We start from the raw sequence: 23,725 nt of genomic DNA, 5'->3' as shown, positions 1-23,725 counted from the left end.
ACTGCTAAGTCCATGACTTGCCTAAATTGCAGCTTCCTTATTGGCCCTAAAGTCTCATATGTATTCAGTGTACAATTGCAGACATTCATCATCATCTGTTTCTAAGAACACTGTTGAGAGCAACTAAAAGCAGCAAGTGCATGTTGCTTCATGAAAATGGAGACAAGTAAATTTTGTGTCCTGACATAAAGTACTACCATGGCCTGATACAGGGTGAAGAACTCAGCTGTAAATACAGAGCAGTGTGCCAGAAGCCAATATTGAGAGACACGGGCGCCAATGAGGAAGGTACACCCAACCCCAAGGTCAGTCCGAGAGCTATCAGTGTACACAAAGGTATTATCTCGAAGTTCCACGCGAAGGTCGTGAAACTGAAGGCAATAGAGCGAGGCTGGAGAAGTGTCCTTAGGAAGCGAATGAAGGCCAAGGTTAACATGGGCCGCTTCATGAAGCCAAGGTGGTGAAGGGTTCACATCCACCTGGAAAGTTGCAGGTGGGGTGAAGTTAAACCGCCGTAGCAAGTGCCGAAAGTGGACTCCAGGAGGACACAGAAAAGTGAACCACACCCCCTACTGGTAATCAAAGGAATCATTGAAGAAGGCAGCATCGGATGGGTGGCCACGCATGGCAGATGAACAGCATGCATCCCTGCTGAGGAGAAAGTCAAGGCTGTAGGACAGTGGTAGTTCAGCAGCTTCAGCATACAGACTCTCAACCGGGCTAGTGCAAAAGGCGCCAGTGGCCAAATGGATGCCATGATGGAGGATAGTGTTGAGACAGCGTAAGAGGAACCACGTACAGCAGGCTGCCAGGTAAGATACATGGGAAGACCAAGAGTGTTTCCTATCGAGCATGAGCCCCAGGAATTTCGTAGTTTCAATGAACAGAAGATGTAAAGATGGTGGGAGAAATTCATACAGATGACGGATGAAACTGTGGATTCACCAAACCTAGCAGAAACATGTCAGCTACAAATTGGGTACCAAAAACTGCATGATCACTGTGCAGTGCACGATCACTGAGCAATGCATTACCAATGCAGAATGAAAAGGTCATTTTGAGGAACACTATGAACAATGCCCCCACAAATAATGGATATTTGGAGCAACTAGACAACCAATATATTCAAAGTCCACTTTTTGATTGTGTCATGTTTGCAGTGCATCAGACTTCTGCCATTATTCCAATGGTGCTGACTTCTGTACAATTTTTGCACAGTAAATTGCATCATTGCTGATGGAATACAATTTTAGAAATTGACCCTGTTTCCTGTATTGTAATATTTGTCTGATTTGTAAAAATCTTGGTGTGACAGACTTTGTACATAATCCTGTTTTGTGGGAGCTGTAAAGTAATACTTGCTTTCTGTGCAGTGAACAGCACTGAGCCCATACCTCAAACATTTTAGGTCATAACTTCAGCATTATCCCTATAAGTGTATGTAAGTAAATGTTTACTGACAGGCAGTGAACAAAATTAAGGGAAACTCCAAACTTTTAACTGTAATGCATCCTGAAAAGCTACTGAATAGCTAGAAGGCAACCAATATTGTAGATTCATATTTTGGCATAATAGTGCTGTATGTCAAAAGTAAAATGTTTCCATAAACATTTTATATTTAATTCATCTGAAATTAAATATATTGCAATAATCAGTTTTTCTATGAGAAATTTCTTCCTCCAGAAATTTTATCACCAAATGCAGCTGTCAGCTATCAACTGCAAAAATCAGAGATTGAAGCACTAAATTCACAAGAGATGAATCACATTTGCAGGCTACTTGTTTGCATATAACAAAGGATATATCCAAAAACAAAGATGATGTAACTTACCAAACGAAAGCGTTCGTATGTTGATAAAGACACTAACAAACAAACAAACACACACACACACACACACACAAAATTCAAGCTTTTGCAACCCATGGTTGCTTCATCAGGAAAGAGGGAAGGAGAGGGAAAGATGAAAGGATGTGGGTTTTTCCAATCTCGGGAGCGGGAAGACTTACCTTAGGGGGGAAAAGGGACAGCACGCGCGCGCACGCACGCACGCGCGCACACACACACACACACACACACACACACACACACACACACACACACACACACACACACACACACACACACACACACAAAAAGCAGACATATGTCAGGTATACACTCGTGCACACACACACACATATCCATCCACACATATACAGACACAAGCAGTATACCTGTCCCTTTTTCCCCGTAAGGTAAGTCTTTCCGCTCCCGGGATTGGAATGACTCCTTACCCTCTCCCTTGAAACCCACATCCTTTTGTCTTTCCCTCTCCTTCCCTCTTTCCTGATGAAGCAACCATGGGTTGCGAAAGCTTGAATTTTGTGTGTGTGTTTGTTAGTGTCTCTATCAACACACAAACGCTTTCGTTTGGTAAGTTACACCATCTTTGTTTATAGATATATTTTTCCCACGTGGAATGTTTCCCTGATGTGACTTACCAAATGAAAGTGCTGGCAGGTCGACAGACACACAAACGAACACAAACATACACACAAAATTCAAGCTTTCGCAACAAACTGTTGCCTCATCAGGAAAGAGCGAAGGAGAGGGAAAGACGAAAGGATGTGGGTTTTAAGGGAGAGGGTAAGGAGTCATTCCAGTCCCGGGAGTGGAAAGACTTACCTTAGGGGGAAAAAAGGACGGGTATACACTCGCACACACACACATATCCATCCACACATATACAGACACAAGCAGACATATTTAAAGACAAAGAGTTTGGGCAGAGATGTCAGTCGAGGCAGAAGTGCAGAGGCAAAGATGTTGTTGAATGACAGGTGAGGTATGAGTGGCGGCAACTTGAAATTAGTAAGTCTTTCCGCTCCCGGGACTGGAATGACTCCTTACCCTCTCCCTTAAAACCCACATCCTTTCGTCTTTCCCTCTCCTTCCCTCTTTCCTGATGAGGCAACAGTTTGTTGCGAAAGCTTGAATTTTGTGTGTATGTTTGTGTTCGTTTGTGTGTCTGTCGACCTACCAGCACTTTCATTTGGTAAGTCACATCATCTTTGTTTTTAGGTATATTTTTCCTTCGTGGAATGTTTCCTTCTATTATAACCATATATATATATATACACCTAAAAACAAAGATGATGTGACTTACCAAATGAAAGTGCTGGCAGGTCGACAGACACACAAACGAACACAAACATACACACAAAATTCAAGCTTTCGCAACAAATTGTTGCCTCATCAGGAAAGAGGGAAGGAGAGGGAAAGACGAAAGGATGTGGGTTTTAAGGGAGAGGGTAAGGAGTCATTCCAGTCCCGGGAGCGGAAAGACTTACCTTAGGGGGAAAAAAGGACGGGTATACACTCGCACACACACACATATCCATACATATGGATATGTGTGTGTGTGCGAGTGTATACCCGTCCTTTTTTCCCCCTAAGGTAAGTCTTTCCGCTCCCGGGACTGGAATGACTCCTTACCCTCTCCCTTAAAACCCACATCCTTTCGTCTTTCCCTCTCCTTCCCTCTTTCCTGATGAGGCAACAATTTGTTGCGAAAGCTTGAATTTTGTGTGTATGTTTGTGTTCGTTTGTGTGTCTGTCGACCTGCCAGCACTTTCATTTGGTAAGTCACATCATCTTTGTTTTTAGGTATATTTTTCCTTCATGGAATGTTTCCTTCTATTATAACTATATATATATATATATATATATATATATATATATATATATATATATATATATATATATATATATATATATATATATATAAAAACAAATGTTCTCTTGATCATGATGTACAGTTAGTTAGAATAAATAACATAGTGCCTTACAGTGTGGACACTCCTCAGTGGAAATCAGTTTGAATAATTAATGACTCCAGGACAAATTCCAACAGCGGCCTTAAGGCTATAGTGAATGTTGTAAAGCAAGAGACAGGATGACCCATCAAAGAACACGATAGCATCACTATTCAATTAAATTGAAGGGCTATAAATGATAAGTCACAGACAGCAAATATATTCAATAATCATTTCTTGCCAGTTTCTTGATCCTCTCACTCACTGTACCTGAAACTAACTCCACACAAAAGTTGGCTGCAGTGCCTTTAAAACGAAGTTTAGCAACAATTTCTATCTTGTTTACGTGCTTGTCAATGGCTAAAAACTTCAACTATACACTGGGTAAGTCCTTTTACTCCTCTTGTTATTTGAAAGATCAACAGAGGTACTTTTAGTTTACATACCCATGATGATCAGAGACAGCTCCAATTATCCCAAGTACCAATGGCCACCCATGAGACAATGTTTCTCCAGCCCCATGTAACACATGTAGAACACATTCCAATTGCCTCTGCCGAACATCGCCATGTGGTACAGAAGAAAGCTCAGACAGAGGTCCAAGGAGGAGTGTCTGAAGCTTCTGAAATGAAAATATAGAACTGAGGTATAATAAAATGAAACAGAAGAATGTAATAGCATTACAAGCTTACACATCTAACTTCACAGTTCTCTGTATCATTACTCATACTGTCATAAACAGGCATAAAATAGCAAATCCACATGCAAAAGAAGAAGCTAAAAACCTTAAAACCACAAATTAAAACTATGGGAACTACTTTCAAGAACACAGAGAATAATCTCTTATCAACTGCCTTTTCCATGTTTGTAATACTAAAATAAGGTATCACATGGTCAAAATTTTCTTGTGTGGTTTTAGAGTGGACATCCTTATGCTTATACCACTTTCTCAACCAGAGATATAGTTGCAAGTTATCTTTACTTTTATAAATAGTACTTAACAGCCTGTGATGTGATTAACTTCTACCTAACATGGCACACTGCACAAATTAATTATGATTCTGCCAATATCTGTGCTATCAAGTACGTTAGGGATGCTTGTTCAGGAGCAAAAACAGCTGAACTTTATCCTCAGGGAAACATTTAAAGCCAAAGATACCACAGTGCATACAGATCCCTGGTGCATTACATAGCTGGTTCAGCAAAAATGAATTTTGGGCATCATTTTTTAATCTATACTTTTAAGTACATCTCTGTTCACAAGTAGACCAAATTTCATTTCTTTTTGATGATTCATACATAACGCTGCTATTTACACTGGTAGAGTGTAGTTTACATAGCTCTGTGGCTAAAATCTGAATATGTTCAATGAAATCCAATATAATGATACACATGTGTCACTACGCTATGCTCCAGATGGGTCAGTTTTAGTGTATACAGGCTTGGAGTTAGTTTTCTGAACAGGCTGAAGGGAGTGCAAGGGGCACAGCAGAATGTTTGTGATCCTGGAATTGCCACCGGGTGTCCATAGAGTGTGAAGTGATGCAGTGCAAACCAAGGTTTTATACTGTTAAGTTGTACTGTGCAAACTGTGTACAATCAAAAGAACATTGTACAATAGGGACCAACTAAATGAGGCAGTGCAGTTGTTATGACACTGACCTCATATTCAGGAGGATGGAGTGCTCTGTCCTGATTTCCCATGGTTTTTCTAAATCGTTTTAGGTAAATGCAGGGCTGGTTCCTTCAGAAAGGTCATGGCGAACTACCTGTCTTATCTTCATAAAAACATAATTATATATTCTACACATATGTATATTTGAGCCATTTATTTTGGTGACAAATCCTTTATCACTGAGGGATGATACCTGGATAAATAAATAAACACAACATCAGAAGTGACTTGAAATCTTTATTAATGTTTATATGTAATGTTTCAGCAACTCATGAAAGAAAAAGTAAGTAGTGAGATCAGAAAATAATGTGTTTGTGGAGAGGAGAGGTGGGGAGGGGGGCTATGTTTGCAATAGGCACAGCTACATGTGGGAAACTATTTGAGATTTAGTTATTTACTTTAGTTATAAATTCACTGATGCATTTGATACTGTGTCAAATATGACTTGATTATTATTATTCTCAGTTTCTTAAAAAAACACTAACCCAATCAGGGCACAGAAATAAAAAACTAACAAGACTAAGTTGAACACACAATTTTTTGTAGAAAAGAACTAGGATAAAACATAAGAAAACTTAGGTTGTTGTACTGGTCATTCATGAGTTTTACTGCACATAATACAGCAGGTGATGCCTATAACTCAGATATTGACTTCGTGACACCTATTGCACACTAGTAGACGCTGAATTCTATTCTACACATCTGTTACCAATTACTGCAATATTCTTCTGAAAATAGGTTATCTGTAAATACATACTGAAACAATTTTAAATAATTTTATTTGTTTGTATTTACAGACAATAAGTATATTATGGCTCTAATTCCTGAACTATCAGCCATTAAGATGTGCCACACATTTGAAACGTGTTGAGAATACAAACGTTTTTAAAGCCCAAATGAAAGGTGTTTGAATTATAGATGCTTTCGCTGTCTCCAGTAACATTCATTTTTTCTCTCTAGATATGAGAGAATTGGGAAAAAAAGTTTTGTCAATTTTTCCAACCACACCAGAAAGATGCAAACATCCATTAGAAAACAGTTTATCCTGCAAAATTTGTACACAAAACTATCTACAAAATATTGCTCATAGGTAAGTCTATCCCTGTAACATTTTTTATGTTAAGACACTGATACTAACCTGGTTCTCTCTTAGTGGAGGTTGGTATTTATGTTGCATTGCAGCTTTAACAAGGTATGTAATAGCTTCAACTCCCCACTCCCTCATCCGAATATGAGGATGTTGACAGACTTCCAAAAGATGATTGGTTAGAGGTCTCCACAAGACTTCCACTCTAGGTAAATTAACAAGTCCTGTTTCCAGAAGTTTGGCAACGGCAAACAAAGATGGTTCCTATAAAAGAAAAACTGATTACATAATATTGTTATTGTTATCATTGCTTGATGAAGGTTGAAATAACGCAGTTACCTTACACACACAAAAATTATTATTCATCACTATTCCCAAGAACAATTTCAATAAGATTATTTTTATGGTGCCATGTATAGTAAAGGCTTTTGTGGCTCTATTTGGGGAAGGATATCAGTGTTGTGAATAAATTCACACCCTTGTGACTGTTCATGAATAACTCAGAATAAAAAACAAATATTTAAAATGGGGGTAATATTTTGCTGTTATGTTAATAACCAGACCTTGAAGCAACTACAGGATGGCACATATTGTATATACAGAGTTCAAATAACACAAATATGGCGAATGCAAGTAATAATTTAATACAGTTATAAGTACAATGAAGTTGTATAGCACTATTGGCCAGGGGACCCTAAGAGATGGGTTTGGCCACCTAGTCAGAAATGGTTTTCTTCCATCACGCACAATGGCCCCTTTTGTTGCAGATATGTGCGAGGTGTGACATATGTGTATTTGTACATTGTAGATGAGTATAATGGCTGCACGTATAATTTAGCGTTATGTCTGTGGTGGTGGTGGGGGGCGGGGGGTAACAGTGCCAGCACATACATTTCTTGAGTAGCACCATGGAGGTCGCTTAGAGTATTGTCTCCCTCCAATGGATGGTGCCCCATGAAGAGTGTCACATGCCCTCACTTCATGAGACACTGCAGAGAGGTTTGGAATTTAATTCAGAATACCAGTGCAAATATTTGTAATCAAGAACTTGACACCAGCAGCTTTCCTCTTCTTGCAAGCCAAATACCGGCAGTGAAAATTTCATCCGTCATCAGGACTAGAACCAGCTTACCTCCAAGTTGAGCACTACTGTACAGGCTTGTGTCAGCAAACTCAGTTATGGAGGCGGGTTTAATATTGTTATTGTCAAGGTGTAGTGAGGTCTGCTGATATACGTTACATACTGTAGTAATTGTCAACATATGTACCTTTGTACTTGAATTTAATACAGTTATGATATACAGTATGTAAATGTATCACCACTTTGAAAATACACTCCTCCAAATGTCACTCCATTTGCTTGGATGCAATGCTGAAGGCATCATGGGGGCCTTCCATAATACACCTATACACATATTATGAAAGGGTGCTTTTTTCATCTTGAATGGCTGTCTTAAGTTTGTCAGTTGTTTGCAAATGATTGTCAAAGACCAGTTACTTCAAATAACCTAACAGAATGTGACCCAGAGTTGTTAAAACTGGGGAATGTGATGGCCACGTCACATCGCCACAGTGGGATATTACATGCTTTGGAAATGGTTGTTCAAGTATATCATACTTTGGCATGCTGTGTGAGTTGTTGTACCATTCTGACGAAATAAGATATTATTCAGTCTTGTCTGCAGTTCTGCAATGAGGACACACGGCAACACTGTAGTAGTTTGGCACTAGGTCTTGTGTACATGTGGCCCGTGAATTCCTTTTCTGTTTACATATTTGATGATTTAGTTTCTCTATCATATGGGTATCCTAACCATTATCCACTGCTATTTGTTTTATTGTGTTTAGCTCCTGTGTGTAGTTCAGTTTACTTATGGGTATTCTGTTTAATCTGTGGAGAATAGCTCTCAAGTTTGCTTGATTGTGTGTTAAAAGGGTGTTTGACTGATTGGGAGTGACAGTAATCGTGGTTGTCAGAGCACAAAAAACATGTAAAAATGTAAAGCAATGACGACAACAACAAACAAATACTGATTTTAAGCCTAATTTTTGTAGAATAATTATTTCTTAAATAATGTTCATATTTCACAGGTCTGGGTAAAATAAACCCAGTGATAATGGCACAAAAGTACTGAAAGATATTTTCATCTACATGAAAAAATAGTGTTTGCATAACAGGTGGAGATATCTACTAACATTATCTGCAAACATGGCCACTGCAAGAACAGCAAAACCAAATGCTTAATATTGCACAGTAACAACGCTTTTCAAAAATTGACCTAGTGGAAGCATATTTTCAGCAGGACCTTGATGATAGCTCGCGTAAGCTCATGGTTAACAATGCCCCATTACGCTTGTATGAATACTGTTATGTAGAATTTGGAATCAAATATCCCCTATGAAAGCAGGGCCATCAACAAGAACTAACACTCGAAACTGAACGCTTGAGCATGCACACTAAACTACACATGAAGTTGAACTGCCTGACTCAGGAGAAAGTGCTCTTGTTTATACACACAAAGAATGTTCAGGCAAATTTCAATAAATAAGAAAGTTTCAGAAATAAAAAATGTTAACTGATTAATTATTGCAGAAGGCAGAAATCAATAACTGTTACACCATGGCAGACAATGTACAGCACATGGCAATATCATACGCTGCCTTTCAGCATTGTTACCACATGAACTTCTTAACAGTTTCTGCAATAGGTATGTCTTATATCATACTAAATGAATTACCTCAATTACCACTGCCAGTCAAGCTGACCATCTGATAGGTTTCCATATCATTACAGCAGATGAGCCTATACGGGTGCTGGTTCTCAAGTCAGGTTCTTCAAGTATATTTTCCAATGGGTAGGACAATGTAAATTATCAAGCAAAACCCACCACATCACAACCAAACTATAATCAAGACTCAGATGAAAAAAAAATAATAATTCAACCAGGCCCAGAGAACCATGAAATGCTGACCGGCCATGGTGTAACCATCTGTCATATGGTATCATTCAAATGGAATACAGAGGGATGAGAGTTCAGAACACTTGTGTCCCAGCCTCTATCAACTTCCCAGGTTGTAGAATCACTTCTTTTCATTGAAGTAGCTCCTCAATTAGCATAACAAAACTGAATGCATCCTGTCCCAGTACATCCACAATAGTAATAATTTTAAAAAAATAAAAAAAAACCTTGAAAGTATGAGGAATTGAACTCTGGTAGTCTGCATGGCAATCATGCACACTGACCATTCTGTTATTGAGGCAGACATAATCAAGACCTTTGGAAGTTAATTATTATCTAGTAGTAATTCTGGACACCGAAAATGATGAATTAACTCCAGAAACTCAGGTCTGCAATTGTTTGGACTTCACAATATGAACAGGACTTCACTTGGCTGCAGCACACTTAATTTTTCACTAATTCCTGCAACAGATGCTTCAGCATACATCCTTGGCACAAGATCTCGCATCACATACCATACAGATACAAACCTACAGCACTACAAATTTCAAATACCTCAAAGGAGTGATTAAAAACACTTATTTTCTTCGGTATCTGTAACTTCCACACTTAACACCATGATGTCTCATTTAAAACAACGGAAAAAAATCACAAAAAATTGTAGAATAATCAAATTTTAGGGACACATTTGTTTAGGTAACATATTTATGTGACTGACATTCCAAGATCACAAGTTAATGTAAGTGAGAGATAAGCCCTTGCAAATGTGAAATGTCGGTGCATTAATAACCGGTGTAACTGGCACAATGTTGAAAGCAAGCATACAAATGTGCTTCCATTGTGTTGTACAGGTGCCAGATGTCAGTTTGTGGGATGGAATTCCATGAAATTTGCACTTGGTCGGTCAGTAAAAATACAGTTAATGCTGGTTGTGGACGACACTGGAGCTGTTGTCCAATATCGCATATGTGTTCAGTTGGAGACAGATCTGCTGATCGAGCGGGCCAAGGCAACATGATGACACACTGTACAGCATGTTGGGTTACAACAGAGGTATGTCGGCTGACAGTTATCCTGTTGGAAAACACCCCTGGAAATCTGTTCATTAATGACAGCACAACAGGGTGAATCACCAGTCAGAGTGTGTGGGACAATCATGAGAGTGCTCCTGCTGGCATACGAAATTGCAACTCATACCACGACTCCATGTGCAGGTCCAGTGTGTGTACCACACAGGTAGGTTGTTTGCAGGCCCTCAGCTGGCCTCCTCCTAACCAGTACACAGCCATCATTGGCACCAAGGCAGAACCAGCTTTTATCAGAAAACACAACATACCTCTACAATGCCCTGCAATGAGCTCTTACTCAACTGAAGTCAAAAATGGTGGCGGCTTGCGGTCAGCGAAATGCACGCTAAAGGGTATCTGGCTCGGAGCTGTCTTTGAAGTAACCAATTTGTAACAGTTAGTGGTGTCACTGTGGCGCCAACTATTGCTCAAATTGCTGCTGCAGATGCAGTACAACACACCCGAGCCCCACACTGAACATGTTGGTCATCCCTCTCAAAAGTGCTACGTGGCCATCCTGAGCCCTGTCTTCTCGCAACCACACATCCTCGTGACCACTGTTGCCAGCACTCGTGTACAGTTGGCTACATTCCTGCCAAGTCTTTCTGCAGTATCACAGAAGGTACATCCAGCTTCTTGTAGCCCTATTACATAACCTTGTTCCAACTCAGTGAGATGCTGATATTGGCCTTCTTTGCCTCCTTAGCGGCATTCTTGGCTAACATCAACTCACCATGCCCAATCTCAAAGGTAACTACCACTCACAACTATTAGAGCATGTATTTAAAGCAAACCTGATTTGCAGTGCTGCTACTAGCATCACTCTTATGGAATCGGTGTGAAATTTGACTAGACATCATCTTTCAGATTTAGAAACAAGCTACCAATTTTTGTTTATGTCACATAACTTCTTATTGGTGTTGCAATTTTTTTCCCCATAATTGTAGATAAACATAGTATGCATATCAGAAACATGGCTGGTATCTTCAGAATGAAGAGCAATAGGTGACCGACGACCATTAAACACTTAGCATAAGTTTCATACTGTCCCAAATCCCTCTGAAACTGCACTACAAAACTGCCTCTATCCCTGAAGTACCAATTACAACTGCACTCAAGACATGGCATGTATAAAACGTTTCAAAAAAATTAAAGAGTCTGAAAATAATCTGCTTGGAATTATTTTCCAACATTTCCACCAGCCATGAAGTGAAAAATTTTTACAAAAAGTATCATTTCCATTAAGATTTTGAACATTATGACTGATACTCATGGCTACCATTTGGCATGAGGTTGATGTTTCAGGTGTAACTTCTGTAACAAACATTGTGGGTTGCCTTTACTGTCAGTCTTTCTTTGGTGCAACTGAAAGTATTAATTGTAAGCCACTCAACTTGTAGCTGTCCTAAGTGGATTAAAGCAGTGGTAAGTTTGTCCTATGCCGTGAAATATTGGTTTGGAATTACTTTCATCAGTTTTTCCATTAATTTGATTGCTAACAATTTTTTCAGTCAGCACTTAAATTAATACCTCATTCGTTATTTTTTCCAAAATATGGTTCACTTCACTTCACAAATTTTACTTATTTTAATCGCATCTGTGCCTCTGTGTATTTTGTGATGTCAACAACTACAAAAGTAAGTGCTTACACACAGCTTTCATGCACTAAAAAGTAATCTTTCCCTTTGCTCTCTGCTTTGCCAATAGTTTAAATCTGTTTAGAAAGAGATTGAGCATCATCAGTGACATTCTTGGCTGCCTAAAACATTCCCTCATGTTTTTATGTCCACATTTACACTGTCATTAGAAAACTTCATAAAGGAATACCTTCTACTGTATGAAAAAGATATCACCAACCCTAGTATGTTTGCTATATCTACATGCTATCTATAATGTTTCATTCAGTGTCTTTCAAAACATCTCTAGCCTGAACTGATTCATAAATATGTCTGTGACACCTCAGTTTTTAACATTTATTTTCATTCAAATCATTAAGATTATTTTTTGCTGAGTCATCTTTAGTATTCCTTGGCTACTGTTACAGTTTCACTGCTACTCCTTTAGTATATACTCTCTAGTGGGGCAGTAGCTTTCAATGCTATTTACACTTTTTGTCCAGCACGTGGAACAAGAAATGATATATGGATGACTATGGTTTAAATTAATATATAATTTACTGAATCTTACACACACTGACATCCCAGAGAAAAACTGAATTTATTCTGAATACAGCACAGATTCATGTTGTGAATTTCTTAACATATGCATTACTTAACACACACAACTACATGGTTACTCATTCATGTATACCACACTCACAACATTAGTTACTGTTTCCAAAACCATCAACTTGAGTAATAATTCAAAACATTACACATCAAGGTAGAAGATCAAAACAAGTTTTTTAATGATTTCCAACATCCAGCATTACACCTGCTAGCATCCTAGTGGTTAATGCTGAAGTGGTCTGTGATTTAACTGTGGTCATATTTTGACAGATATGAGAAATTACTTACACGATTGGAATATGCTAGCTCCATTGCCTCATGAGAAAGCTTACAAAGTGCATCAATAAGGTGATGCAAAGCAACATCATCCAAATACTGACTGGATTCAAACAATCGGCTCAGCATAGCTGAAAGTACTGGTAAATCAGCCATTACCGCTGTTGTTATTACAGCATTGGAATCAGCCGTTGTTCGGCCAGCTTTCAAACTACCACCTGTAGAAGGCTTCAGGCCCAAAATCCATACCAGATGCTGAAAAAAAAAAAAAAATAAATAAGCAAGTATAATTGGGAAGACAACAGCTTAATGATTGAACTGTGACACATATCCATCCAACCTACTTTACACCAAATATCAGTTTTCTCGGGTGGTCCCTGTTTGCAGCAGGTTCCATATATAATTGACTGTTCAAAAACATTTCCATACATAAGTAACACAAAAATTAAAATTTAAATACATTTTGTGATAAAAAGACTGGTAGAGGGCTGGGAGGAAATGTGGGGAAGCAAAGAGGGGGAGGGGACGGGGAAAGGGAGGTGGTGGGAGGGAGGGGGAGGGGGAGGGGGAGGGGGAGGGGAGAGAGAGAGAGAGAGAATCCAACAACGAGTAATTTCATCTTTAAAAGAAAATGTTTTCCTCACAAGAAATTATACATAATTATATACTGAAAGACAGGATACTGGATGGATTGATTTTAGTCCATGCAATACGGTGCACACCTGACACACTAGGAAGAGTTACCACCCAATAGTGCATGGTGTCTCATCAGCCATAGCATACAGGCGATTTGTGGAGTTGGATTTAGAAGGTCCTGTCATCAGATAAATCCACTCATGGTTAACAGCATTTTACAATATCCTGATCACCATGTTTTCATAATCAAGCTTTGTGCAGCCAACTACTTTGTTGCAGTGGAATGACCTGCTACCATGACACTTTAGAAGGCATGGAAGTTCACCTTCAAATGTGAGACCCAGAAACCTCACTCCGTTTTTCAGACAAAAATTCTGTCCTCCCATCTTCACATAGATTGAAAGTGTAATAAATCTTAAAATTAAGATATAAAGAGTTTTGCTGAAGCAGACGCAATAACAATATTATTTGCCCATTCTTCCAACCTCTAAATTACCACTTGGAAGTTCATAACATGAACAGAAAAGAGCACTATTGCACATGAATGGAGCACTGCTCTTCACATAAACAATGCATCAGCTGAAAAGTTAGCACTGCTTTAAACAGATTTTTCTGGGACACCACACACTTGCTGATAGTCTTGCAAGAAACTGCTCACTCTGTACAGGAACAGAAAACATATATCAGATTTAAACTGTGACCACAAAGGCTAAGAACATGAAACAAAATACTAGGAAGAAGATAGTACTGCTGTTGTCACTGAGATGGAAAAATGTATGCACCCAGCTGCAGAAAGACTAGGGATGCATTACCAGGTCATCAGCATTATCAAACTGAAGGAAGGAGGTAAGGAAGGAAGGGTTCAATGTCCCAATGAGAATGAGATATTTAGAGACTGAGCACAGGCCCAAATTGAGGAAGGAAACAGGCCATGCCCTTTCAAAGGAACAATCCAATCATTTACCTTAACACTTCAGGGAAATCATGAAAAGCCACAATCTTGATGGCCAGACAGTGATTTGAATAACTATACTCTTGCACAAGTTCCACATTTTATTACTGTACCACCGTGTTCTGTAATTTTCAAACTAAATATGTACCTGGTTCAAGTGGAAGATGAAGTGAGGTCTTTATGTAGGGACATCAGAAATGAAAATGAGTTGTGGTAGGAAACAGTGTGGACAAGAACTTAGCTTATGACAGAGTCAGTGACCTGAACAAGACAGCCTCTCTGACTTGTGGCATAAATACAAACTTTGTCAAGCTTTTCTAGTGTCACTACCAGCAATGTCATCATAATGCTGCAAATCCTATCACTGTAATGCTGGACATGAAACTGCTATGCTGCACTGGTATCACTTGGGGCTACTGATAGATTGAGTTTCACAAGGTAGGGCCAAAACTTGAACAGGACTGAAAAAGGAAAGTGGACTGAGGTAAGTGAAAACTTTGGGATTGTGTGTGACATTATCAAATACCTGTTGTCCTAGGTAAGATAAAAAGAACTTTTAGCATAAACCCAAACAACGTGTGGCCTTTCTTAAAGAATGTCTCCACCAACCCACAAAAGGTAGATTTCAATAAAAAATATATTATTATTACAAAAAGTATTAGAAGGAAAAAGAAGTTCATAGGACAAGTAAAACTGGAAATTATACAGGCAAACATCCCCTCATCAAAGTAGTTACTAACAGTAAATTGAAGCAATTTGAGCTTCAGTTCTCGAACAACACAATAATATGCATCACACAAGACTAGTGAGACAAAAATTCAATATTTACTTTTATCTGATGTAAATGGGCAAGTCATTATTGTAGGACTTTCTTAAAATGTTGAGAATCGTGCATTTATGTCAAATCTGGAACACAGTATAAAGATCAGGAACATACCTCTGTGATGATAAACATTTTGAAATATGAGGTATTCAGCTGACAGAGAGTTAACTGAATGGGTTTAAGTGCATCAGCTACCACTCTAGGCCACTGCTTTTATATAATGGTGATACTTTATTATCAAATAATCCTCATCCACACATTCTTACCATAAACATGTTCTGCCAGCATCTCTAAGAGAAGGTTGATCAAGACTACCTACACAACAATGCAAACCCTTGCTTGGGAGTTTTTACTCGCTAGAATTGTGTCCATTCCACTGGAACAGAGAGAGAGAGAGAGAGAGAGAGAGAGAGAGAGAGAGAGTGTGTGTGTGTGTGTGTGTGTGTGTGTGTGTGTGTGTGTGTGTCAGGCAATACAACATGATCACATGGTCAGTGATATAAGACATAGAAAAATGCATATTTCTGGCCAAGAAACTTACGTTTAGTAGTCTGCAGAGGCATGCAAAAGAAAATAAGTATAGCTTTGTTCCTCTGCTGTACAGAAACTATTTTTCTCATACTGCTCAAAGCTATCCGTAATATTTTAAGCTTAATTATGGCAATAAAACTGTGTGTGTTTAGTACGCACCTGCAATGTTGTCAGCACCAGGTGCCATGAAGTGCCTAATATACTTCCATGACAGTGAGCTACACTCAGTAAGGCTCTCATGCACTGTAGATTCTTTGCTGTCAACATGACTGGACCCTGCTGGGCACCTGAAGAGAATAAACTACGCATTTACAGAAAATGGAACATTGTTAAAATAAAATATACTGCAATAACATTAATGTATATAATTTTAATTTCATTTGTGTTTAGTTATATATATTAAAACTGTCTGTATCTTAGACTGATTAAATGGTGAACATGCTTGTTTAAGAATACAAACTTTTGAAGGCAAGCAGAAAAAAGGTGGTAGAAATTTAACAAATGTAAACTTTCATCCCAAAAATACTAATTTGATGACCAAATTATGACATAGCAGCACACCAATAAAAATAAGAGCAACATGTGATATATGGCAGTCCCTATGATTACCTGAACAGAGATCTTCATTAAAATGTTAAAATTTATATAGGCAGTTTCAGAATTTTTTTAAAAAAATTATAAAAATATTTTATAAAGTAAAATTAATACCTCACAAAATTTATGTTCAGATAAAACAATGGTTAAAGAAGAATCAAGTAATAATATCAGCTAAATAATTGCATCTGTCTTCAGAGTTTCACACCCATTACATAAAATCTATGTTAGTCTGCTGACAACTTCATTATTATTATTATTATTATTATTATTATTATTATTGTTGTTGTTGTTTTAGGGTGCAAAACAGCTATGGTCATAAGCATCCATTCTGTGGCTCAGTGAATGGCAAAAACAGGATTTTAAATCAGCAGCAACGGCAGCAAAACTCAAGGAGGAGGGAAACTAAAAACAGAAGGAAATTTTAGAAAATTACTATTGAAGGGGAGTTGTTTTCCCTAAAAGGAGCTTCAAATGACCAATGTCATCTCACTAACACATATAAAGTCAAGGACGTAATCGGCTGAGCACACATCACCTGCTAAAAGGGAAGATACATCAGGCGACAGCTGTATACGCGTGCATAGTGGATTAAAATAGGGGTGTCTCACCATCCACGATTGAGAGCAGTGGGGACAAAGCAGGGGAGGATCGCCACTTAAAAGATGTCGATGGCTAAAAAGACAGAGCCCAGTATGGAATCTAGTTAAAATTATCTCCTCCCAATGACGAGGCCTGGAGGAAGAGGTCCAAGCACAGGGATGAGGTTTTATGTACCATAATTTATTACCCTGAAGGGCAGACCAATGTGTGTGCCATAAAAGAGCAACACAACAACATAAAATGATCTGTAGATTGGCAAAGGGGACCACACAAACAGCAGGTTGAGGAAGAGAGACAGCAGTCTTTGCCGCTATATCAGCTGTCTCATTTCCACATATACCAACATGCCCTGGGATCCAGAACAATGCCACAGAGATTCCCCCCCCCCCCCTCCTCCCCCCATGTGGAGGCAGTCCTGAATCCGGTGGACCAGAGGGTGGAGCTTTGAGGTTGAGAAGAGAGCTGAGTGAATCCAAACACATAATATACTGGATCTGCTGATGGCAACGGATGTATTGGAGAGCCTGGAGAACAGCGTAAAGCTCCGCAGTATAAATTGAACACTGGTTGAGAAGTCGAAATCTAATAGGGGTGTCATCAAGAATACAGTCACTCCCTACACCTTATTGGTCTTGGAACCATCAATGTAAATAAATGTGTCATCCTCCATTTGTGCGCATAGAGCAGTGAATACCTGATGTTAAACTATATGGGGCGTACTGCCCTTGGGAAGCTGACATAGATCATGGAGAAGGCAGGTCTGGGGGGTGAAGCCAAGGTGGCATGGTACCCACATTTGTCAAGAAAGTTTTAGGAAATAGAATGGAAAGTGAATGTAGCAGTTGACGGAAGTGGACTCCCAGTGGTAATAGAGAGGAAGGGCTGCCTGCATACTCTAAATCCAAGGAGGCGTTGAAAAAAATGGCATGGGTCAGATGAGCAGGCATGGAAGACAGACAACTAGCATAACGACTCAGAAGGACAGCTCATCGACTGGACAGCGGAGGTCCATCAGTCTCAGCGTAAAGATTCTCCACGGGGCTAGTGTACTAAGCTCCAGATGCTAAATGCAATCCACAGTGGTGGAGAGAATCTAGATGCCGAACAATAGACGGCCATGCAGAGGAGTAAAATATCCTTTAATAGTCCAATTTTGAGCACACTAAGGTGTGATATAGGTCGAGGAGGACCACTTAGAACACGGAGGGTGTTGAGGGATCGCAGACAGTGAGCCAAAAGATATGAAACATGGGAAGACCAGCAAAGTTTTCTGTCAAACATAAGTCCCAAGAATTTGGCAACATCCGCAAATTGAAGGTCAACAGGGCCTAGATGTATGGAAGGCGGATAAAACTTCGTACAATGCCAAAAATTTACATAGACAGTCTTACTGGGAGAAAATTGGAAGCCGGTTTCGATGCTTTATGAGTGGAGGCATTCCTGAAGACATTGTTCAAGCAGGCTGATCCGTTGAGAGCTGTGGTAGATTGCAAAATCATCGACAAAGAGGGAGCCCAAGACATCAGGAAGGAGACAATCCATAATTGGATTTATGGCGATGGCAAACAGTATAATACTTAGTAAGGAGCCCTGGGGCATTCTGTTTTCTTGGGAGAAAGTATGGGATACAGTAGTGTTCACCTGCACCTTAAATGTGCACTCTGTCATAAATTCATGGAGGAAGAGGGGTAGTCGACCTCAAAAGCCCAAGAGAACAGGGTGTGGAGGATGCCTGTCCTCCAACAGGTAAACAGGTATCGTATGCCCTCTCCACATCAAAATATATAGCTACTGTTTGGCGTTTCCTCAGAAAATTGTTCATGACATAAGTGGAGAGAGCAACAAGATGGTCAACTGTGGGATGATGCTTTTGGAAACCACACTGGACAGTAGTTAAAAGGTTTCGGGACTCCAGTCACCAACCTAAACGGCAATTTACCAAACCCTCCAAAACCCTACAAACACTACTCCTGAGAGAGATTGGGCGATAGTTGGAGGGGAGATGTTTGTCCTTCCAGGTTTTGGAACAGGAATGACAATAGCTTCTCCCCATCTTCTGGGAAAGGTACTGTCAACCCAAAGTTGATTATAAAAGTGAAGGAGGTGGCACAGACTAAGGTATGATAGATGCAGTAACATTTGGACGTGGATACCACCCAGTCCTGGAGAAGAGTGAGAGGAGGAGAGTGCATGTCTGAGTTCCTGCATAGAAAGAACAGCATTATAGCTTTCAAGATTTTGAGAGGAGAAAGCGAGAGGTCGCTCTTCTGCTACCTACTGACAACTGCCTACTGTCAAGATACTATGATAGAACCTACAGTACATTAATAACATAACTCACAATCATGGTTATAATAATAAAATCATATTCAAATTATTTATGTACATAGAGAATAAGAGTGCTCCTGCCACACTTCCCTGGAGTACTCCTGACGATACCCTTGTCTCTGATGAACACTCATTGCCAAAAACTACATACTGTTTTCTGTTACTTAAAAAGTCTTCAAGCCACTCGCATATCAGGGAACATAATCGGTATGCTCGGACCTTCGTCAACAGTTTGTAGGGGAGCACCATGTCAAACGTTTTCTGGAAATCTAGGAATACGAAATCTGTCTGTCGCCCTCCCTCCACAGTTTATAGGATCCCATGTGAGAAAAGGGCAAGTCGAGTTTATCATGAGTGATGCTTTCTAAATCTGTGCTGATGTGTAGACACAAGCTTATCTGTCTCAACGCAATTTATTACATTCAAACTTAGAATGTGTTCCAGAATTCTGGGGGGGGGGGGGCAAAGGAAGGGGAGAGATGGAGGAGGAGGAGGGAGAGAGGGGGAGGAGGAGGAGGGAGAGAGGGGGAGGAGGAGGAGGGAGAGAGGGGGAGGAGGAGGAGGGAGAGAGGGGGAGGAGGAGGAGGGAGAGAGGGGGAGGAGGAGGAGGGAGAGAGGGGGGAAGAGGAGGAGGGAGAGAGGGGGGAGGAGGAGGAGGGAGAGAGGGGGGAGGAGGAGGGAGAGAGGGGGAAGGAGGAGGAGGGAGAGAGGGGGAAGGAGGAGGAGGTAGAGTTGGGAAGGAGGAGGAGGGAGAGAGGGGGAAGGAGGAGGAGGGAGAGAGGGGGAAGGAGGAGGAGGGAGAGAGGGGGAAGGAGGAGGAGGGAGAGAGGGGGAAGGAGGAGGAGGGAGAGAGAGGGGAGGAGGAGGGAGAGAGAGGGGAGGAGGAGGAGGGAGAGGGGGGAGGAGGAGGAGGGAGAGAGGGGGAGGAGGAGAAGGGAGAGAGGGGGAGGAGGAGAAGGGAGAGAGGGGGAGGAGGAGAAGGGAGAGAGGGGGGGAGGAGAAGGGAGAGAGGGGGGAGGAGAAGGGAGAGAGGGGGGAGGAGGAGGGAGAGAGGGGGGAGGAGGAGGGAGAGAGGGGGGAGGAGGAGGGAGAGAGGGGGGAGGAGGAGGGAGAGAGGGGGGAGGAGGAGGGAGAGAGGGGGGGGAGGAGGGAGAGAGGGGGGAGGAGGGAGAGAGGGGGGAGGAGGGAGAGAGGGGGGAGGAGGGAGAGAGGGGGGAGGAGGGAGAGAGGGGGGAGGAGGGAGAGAGGGGGGAGGAGGGAGAGAGGGGGGAGGAGGGAGAGAGGGGGGAGGAGGGAGAGAGGGGGGAGGAGGGAGAGAGGGGGGAGGAGGGAGAGAGGGGGGAGGAGGGAGAGAGGGGGGAGGAGGGAGAGAGGGGGAGGAGGGAGAGAGGGGGGAGGAGGGAGAGAGGGGGGAGGAGGGAGAGAGGGGGAGGAGGAGGGAGAGAGGTGAAATGCAAAAATCACAAGTATAAGATTTGTAACCCACTAGCTACAAGCTAACAACAAAAGCCTTACCAATGGGTAAAGATGCTGTAGGCAACGGAGTTCCCACTGCTACCACTTGCTGCCTGAAGTCAGTTTCATTGTAAGCACTGACATTGTACTGGGAATTCATGTCCTGGCTGCTAGTGCGGGAATGACCTGCAATTTAAAGAAACTTTTGTAAGATTATGAATGTGTTGCTCACGTTAACACTGAAAATCAATTAAGTATCAGTATGAGAGATTAAAAAAGTTTAATAGTGCACTTTAATTCAAAAAATTAAGTACACAATAGTTACAGTTTCTGGCATTAAATATGTTACATTGTTTCTGCACGTTCCTGCTCACTCTCTGTTATTTCAAATGTTAATAGAAGGAGTCTGGAGATAAGCTAATCATCCTGTTAATCATTGTAAAGCTATCACTTGTATAACTGAACACACTATAGGATTTGCGTAGCATCGTATCACATCTACCTGACTATAAGACGACCGTAAGTGCAATGTGGTCCCATGCTATTTTGAACAGACTTTTTGAGAATTTTCTTACCAGTTACAAATTCAAAACAATCAAAATAGCAAAGCATAAAATATATGCTGTTGTCTATGCTTAATATTATTCCACTCTGATCTCAATTGATATGAAAAAAAGAAGTAAACTTCAAAGCACTACAATTGCTTTAGTAGAGCATTTATTCAGATTATCGGTTTTGGCAAAATTACTTTTCCATCTTTGGATATTACATGCCACACTTCAGAGTATCTCGTCCACATGCACAATAATTTGTGTCACACGGTAGACAGTCCAAGAATACATATGGCATAGTGTATTGGCATGTCAAAGGTAAAACAATCATTGTATAAAATATAATACACAGTGCACTAAATATGTATACTCAATACTTTCTTAAAAGCTGCTTACAGATTGCATTGAGTATGATATTTTATGTAATGATTGTTTTTGCTTTGCTATGCCAATATAATATACCTTGCATGTTTTTGGAATGACTATTATGTGACACAAATTATTATAGACATGGATAAGATGCACTGAATCTTAATACATAAAATACGTAGACGGCGACATAGTTTTGTTGAAACTGCTTATCTGAATAAATGCTCCACTAAAGTGAATATGGCATTTTGAAGTCTTTTTATATCCATTTTCATTTGATGTTCTATCAAAATAGACTACGCCTGATCAGAGTTACTTGCTTCAATAAATTTGTTGGGAGGTTCTGAAGTTGAGAAATCGAAAGCAACCACTCTGCTGGAAAATTATCTGGTAAAGCAACTGTGGAAGACATAACATTTTGGCCATGTAAAGCCTCCAGATTTTCTTCAGCACTGCCAGTGTTCAGTACTCAACCCCAAACAACCCGAATTTCTATGTATAAGCACTCTGTTTCAAGGCACTAGCATTAATTTTCTTCAAGATACTACTTCTGCTATGACATATCTAGCATTATAGTTGCCAGGTCTTGATTCCTATAATTATTTTACATCTGCCTGAAGATAAAATGGTAATCAAGTGTTTACTGCACTGTCAAGAGATGCAGACATAGCATAAGTAACTAGATCCCATCCACATAACATTTTTTCCCATGAAGTAAATGTACAATGTACTGATACTCATATTGCACAGCACATATATTATGTGGAAAATAATGCATCTGCATACCCCTCACAGTCAGCTTTTTGATTAAAACTATTGAAATTGTTTATTGGGTTTACTGCAGACTGTGCAATCAATTTAATATAGGATCTCTTCACTAGTTTATATGCATTCTATTGCTTGTATTGAGAAACAGATACTAGTGTGTGCATGGAGCACCGATTTGCCAGAAGTATTTAAGCAGACATTTCACATATACTACTGTACTTTCACATCTGACAATAACAGCTACATACGGAGTTCTAGTTATCACAATGTTTTCAACACATTCATCCATCTTGTCTGATATTCTGAGAACAAATGTTTCATTCATTCAGTGAAAAAGAAAGAGAATTGTGCCAGTTACAATTCCACAGAAAATTCATATGTATTTCTTAAGTTAGATAATGATATCGTGTACAACTTTTCTGGATACACTGAGAGAAAAATGAGTTTTAGCAAATGTTACTTATTACTTTAAAAATAACTGCTATGTGAAATAAAATAATGAAATTTTTGTTCTTACCCCTTCCAGATCCAGCTCCTTGTGGTGCAGAATTTAGAATTGTCAGTGCATAATGCGGTGGCAATGAAGCTTTGCAGATTGCAGTAATGAAAGCATCTCTCGGTATCTGTAAATCCAGCATTCCACACAGACTGGCAAATGTCTGTATCGCTTTTAAGACATTTTCGGAAGCAGATTCATCAGTACTGAAACAACAATTGGAGATAGTTTTCAGTAACAGTCATGTTTAAAAGTGCAATTGTATCACAACAGGACTGGCACTCTAACACACACACACACACACACACACACACACACACACACACACAGATTTGTCGCTGCACATATACTGCAGCACTGAGCACACCTACTTGTTATCTTAACATTTATGTATTCCTGTCAGCTGGCTGCACTGTTTCTTGTTGGTTATTGTATGTACTACACCTAGCTCCACATTCACGCTGGGATGTTGAAAACATGTTTTCCATAGACCACATGATAATTTGTAACAGATCTTTATCAAATATTGCT

At 40.1% G+C, this 23,725-nt stretch overlaps 1 protein-coding gene across 2 annotated transcripts in view; it reads right to left on the bottom strand.

Moving 5' to 3' along the window:
- LOC126183231 (protein MON2 homolog) overlaps positions 1 to 23,725 on the bottom strand; it is a 222,524-nt gene that overhangs the window by 133,019 nt on the left and 65,780 nt on the right. For both annotated transcript variants that reach the window (XM_049925015.1, XM_049925016.1), the window contains exons 10-15: positions 23,216 to 23,400; positions 21,071 to 21,196; positions 16,190 to 16,317; positions 13,101 to 13,343; positions 6,609 to 6,821; positions 4,242 to 4,417 (exon numbers count right to left, since the gene is read on the bottom strand). In XM_049925015.1, the coding sequence (XP_049780972.1) occupies positions 4,242 to 4,417; positions 6,609 to 6,821; positions 13,101 to 13,343; positions 16,190 to 16,317; positions 21,071 to 21,196; positions 23,216 to 23,400 (1,071 nt within the window). The remainder of the gene's footprint in view (positions 1 to 4,241; positions 4,418 to 6,608; positions 6,822 to 13,100; positions 13,344 to 16,189; positions 16,318 to 21,070; positions 21,197 to 23,215; positions 23,401 to 23,725) is intronic.

The sequence above is a fragment of the Schistocerca cancellata genome, chromosome 4, assembly GCF_023864275.1.
Source record: "Schistocerca cancellata isolate TAMUIC-IGC-003103 chromosome 4, iqSchCanc2.1, whole genome shotgun sequence".
Lineage (NCBI taxonomy): Eukaryota > Metazoa > Arthropoda > Insecta > Orthoptera > Acrididae > Schistocerca > Schistocerca cancellata.
This window is presented reverse-complemented; position numbering and strand designations above follow the sequence as displayed.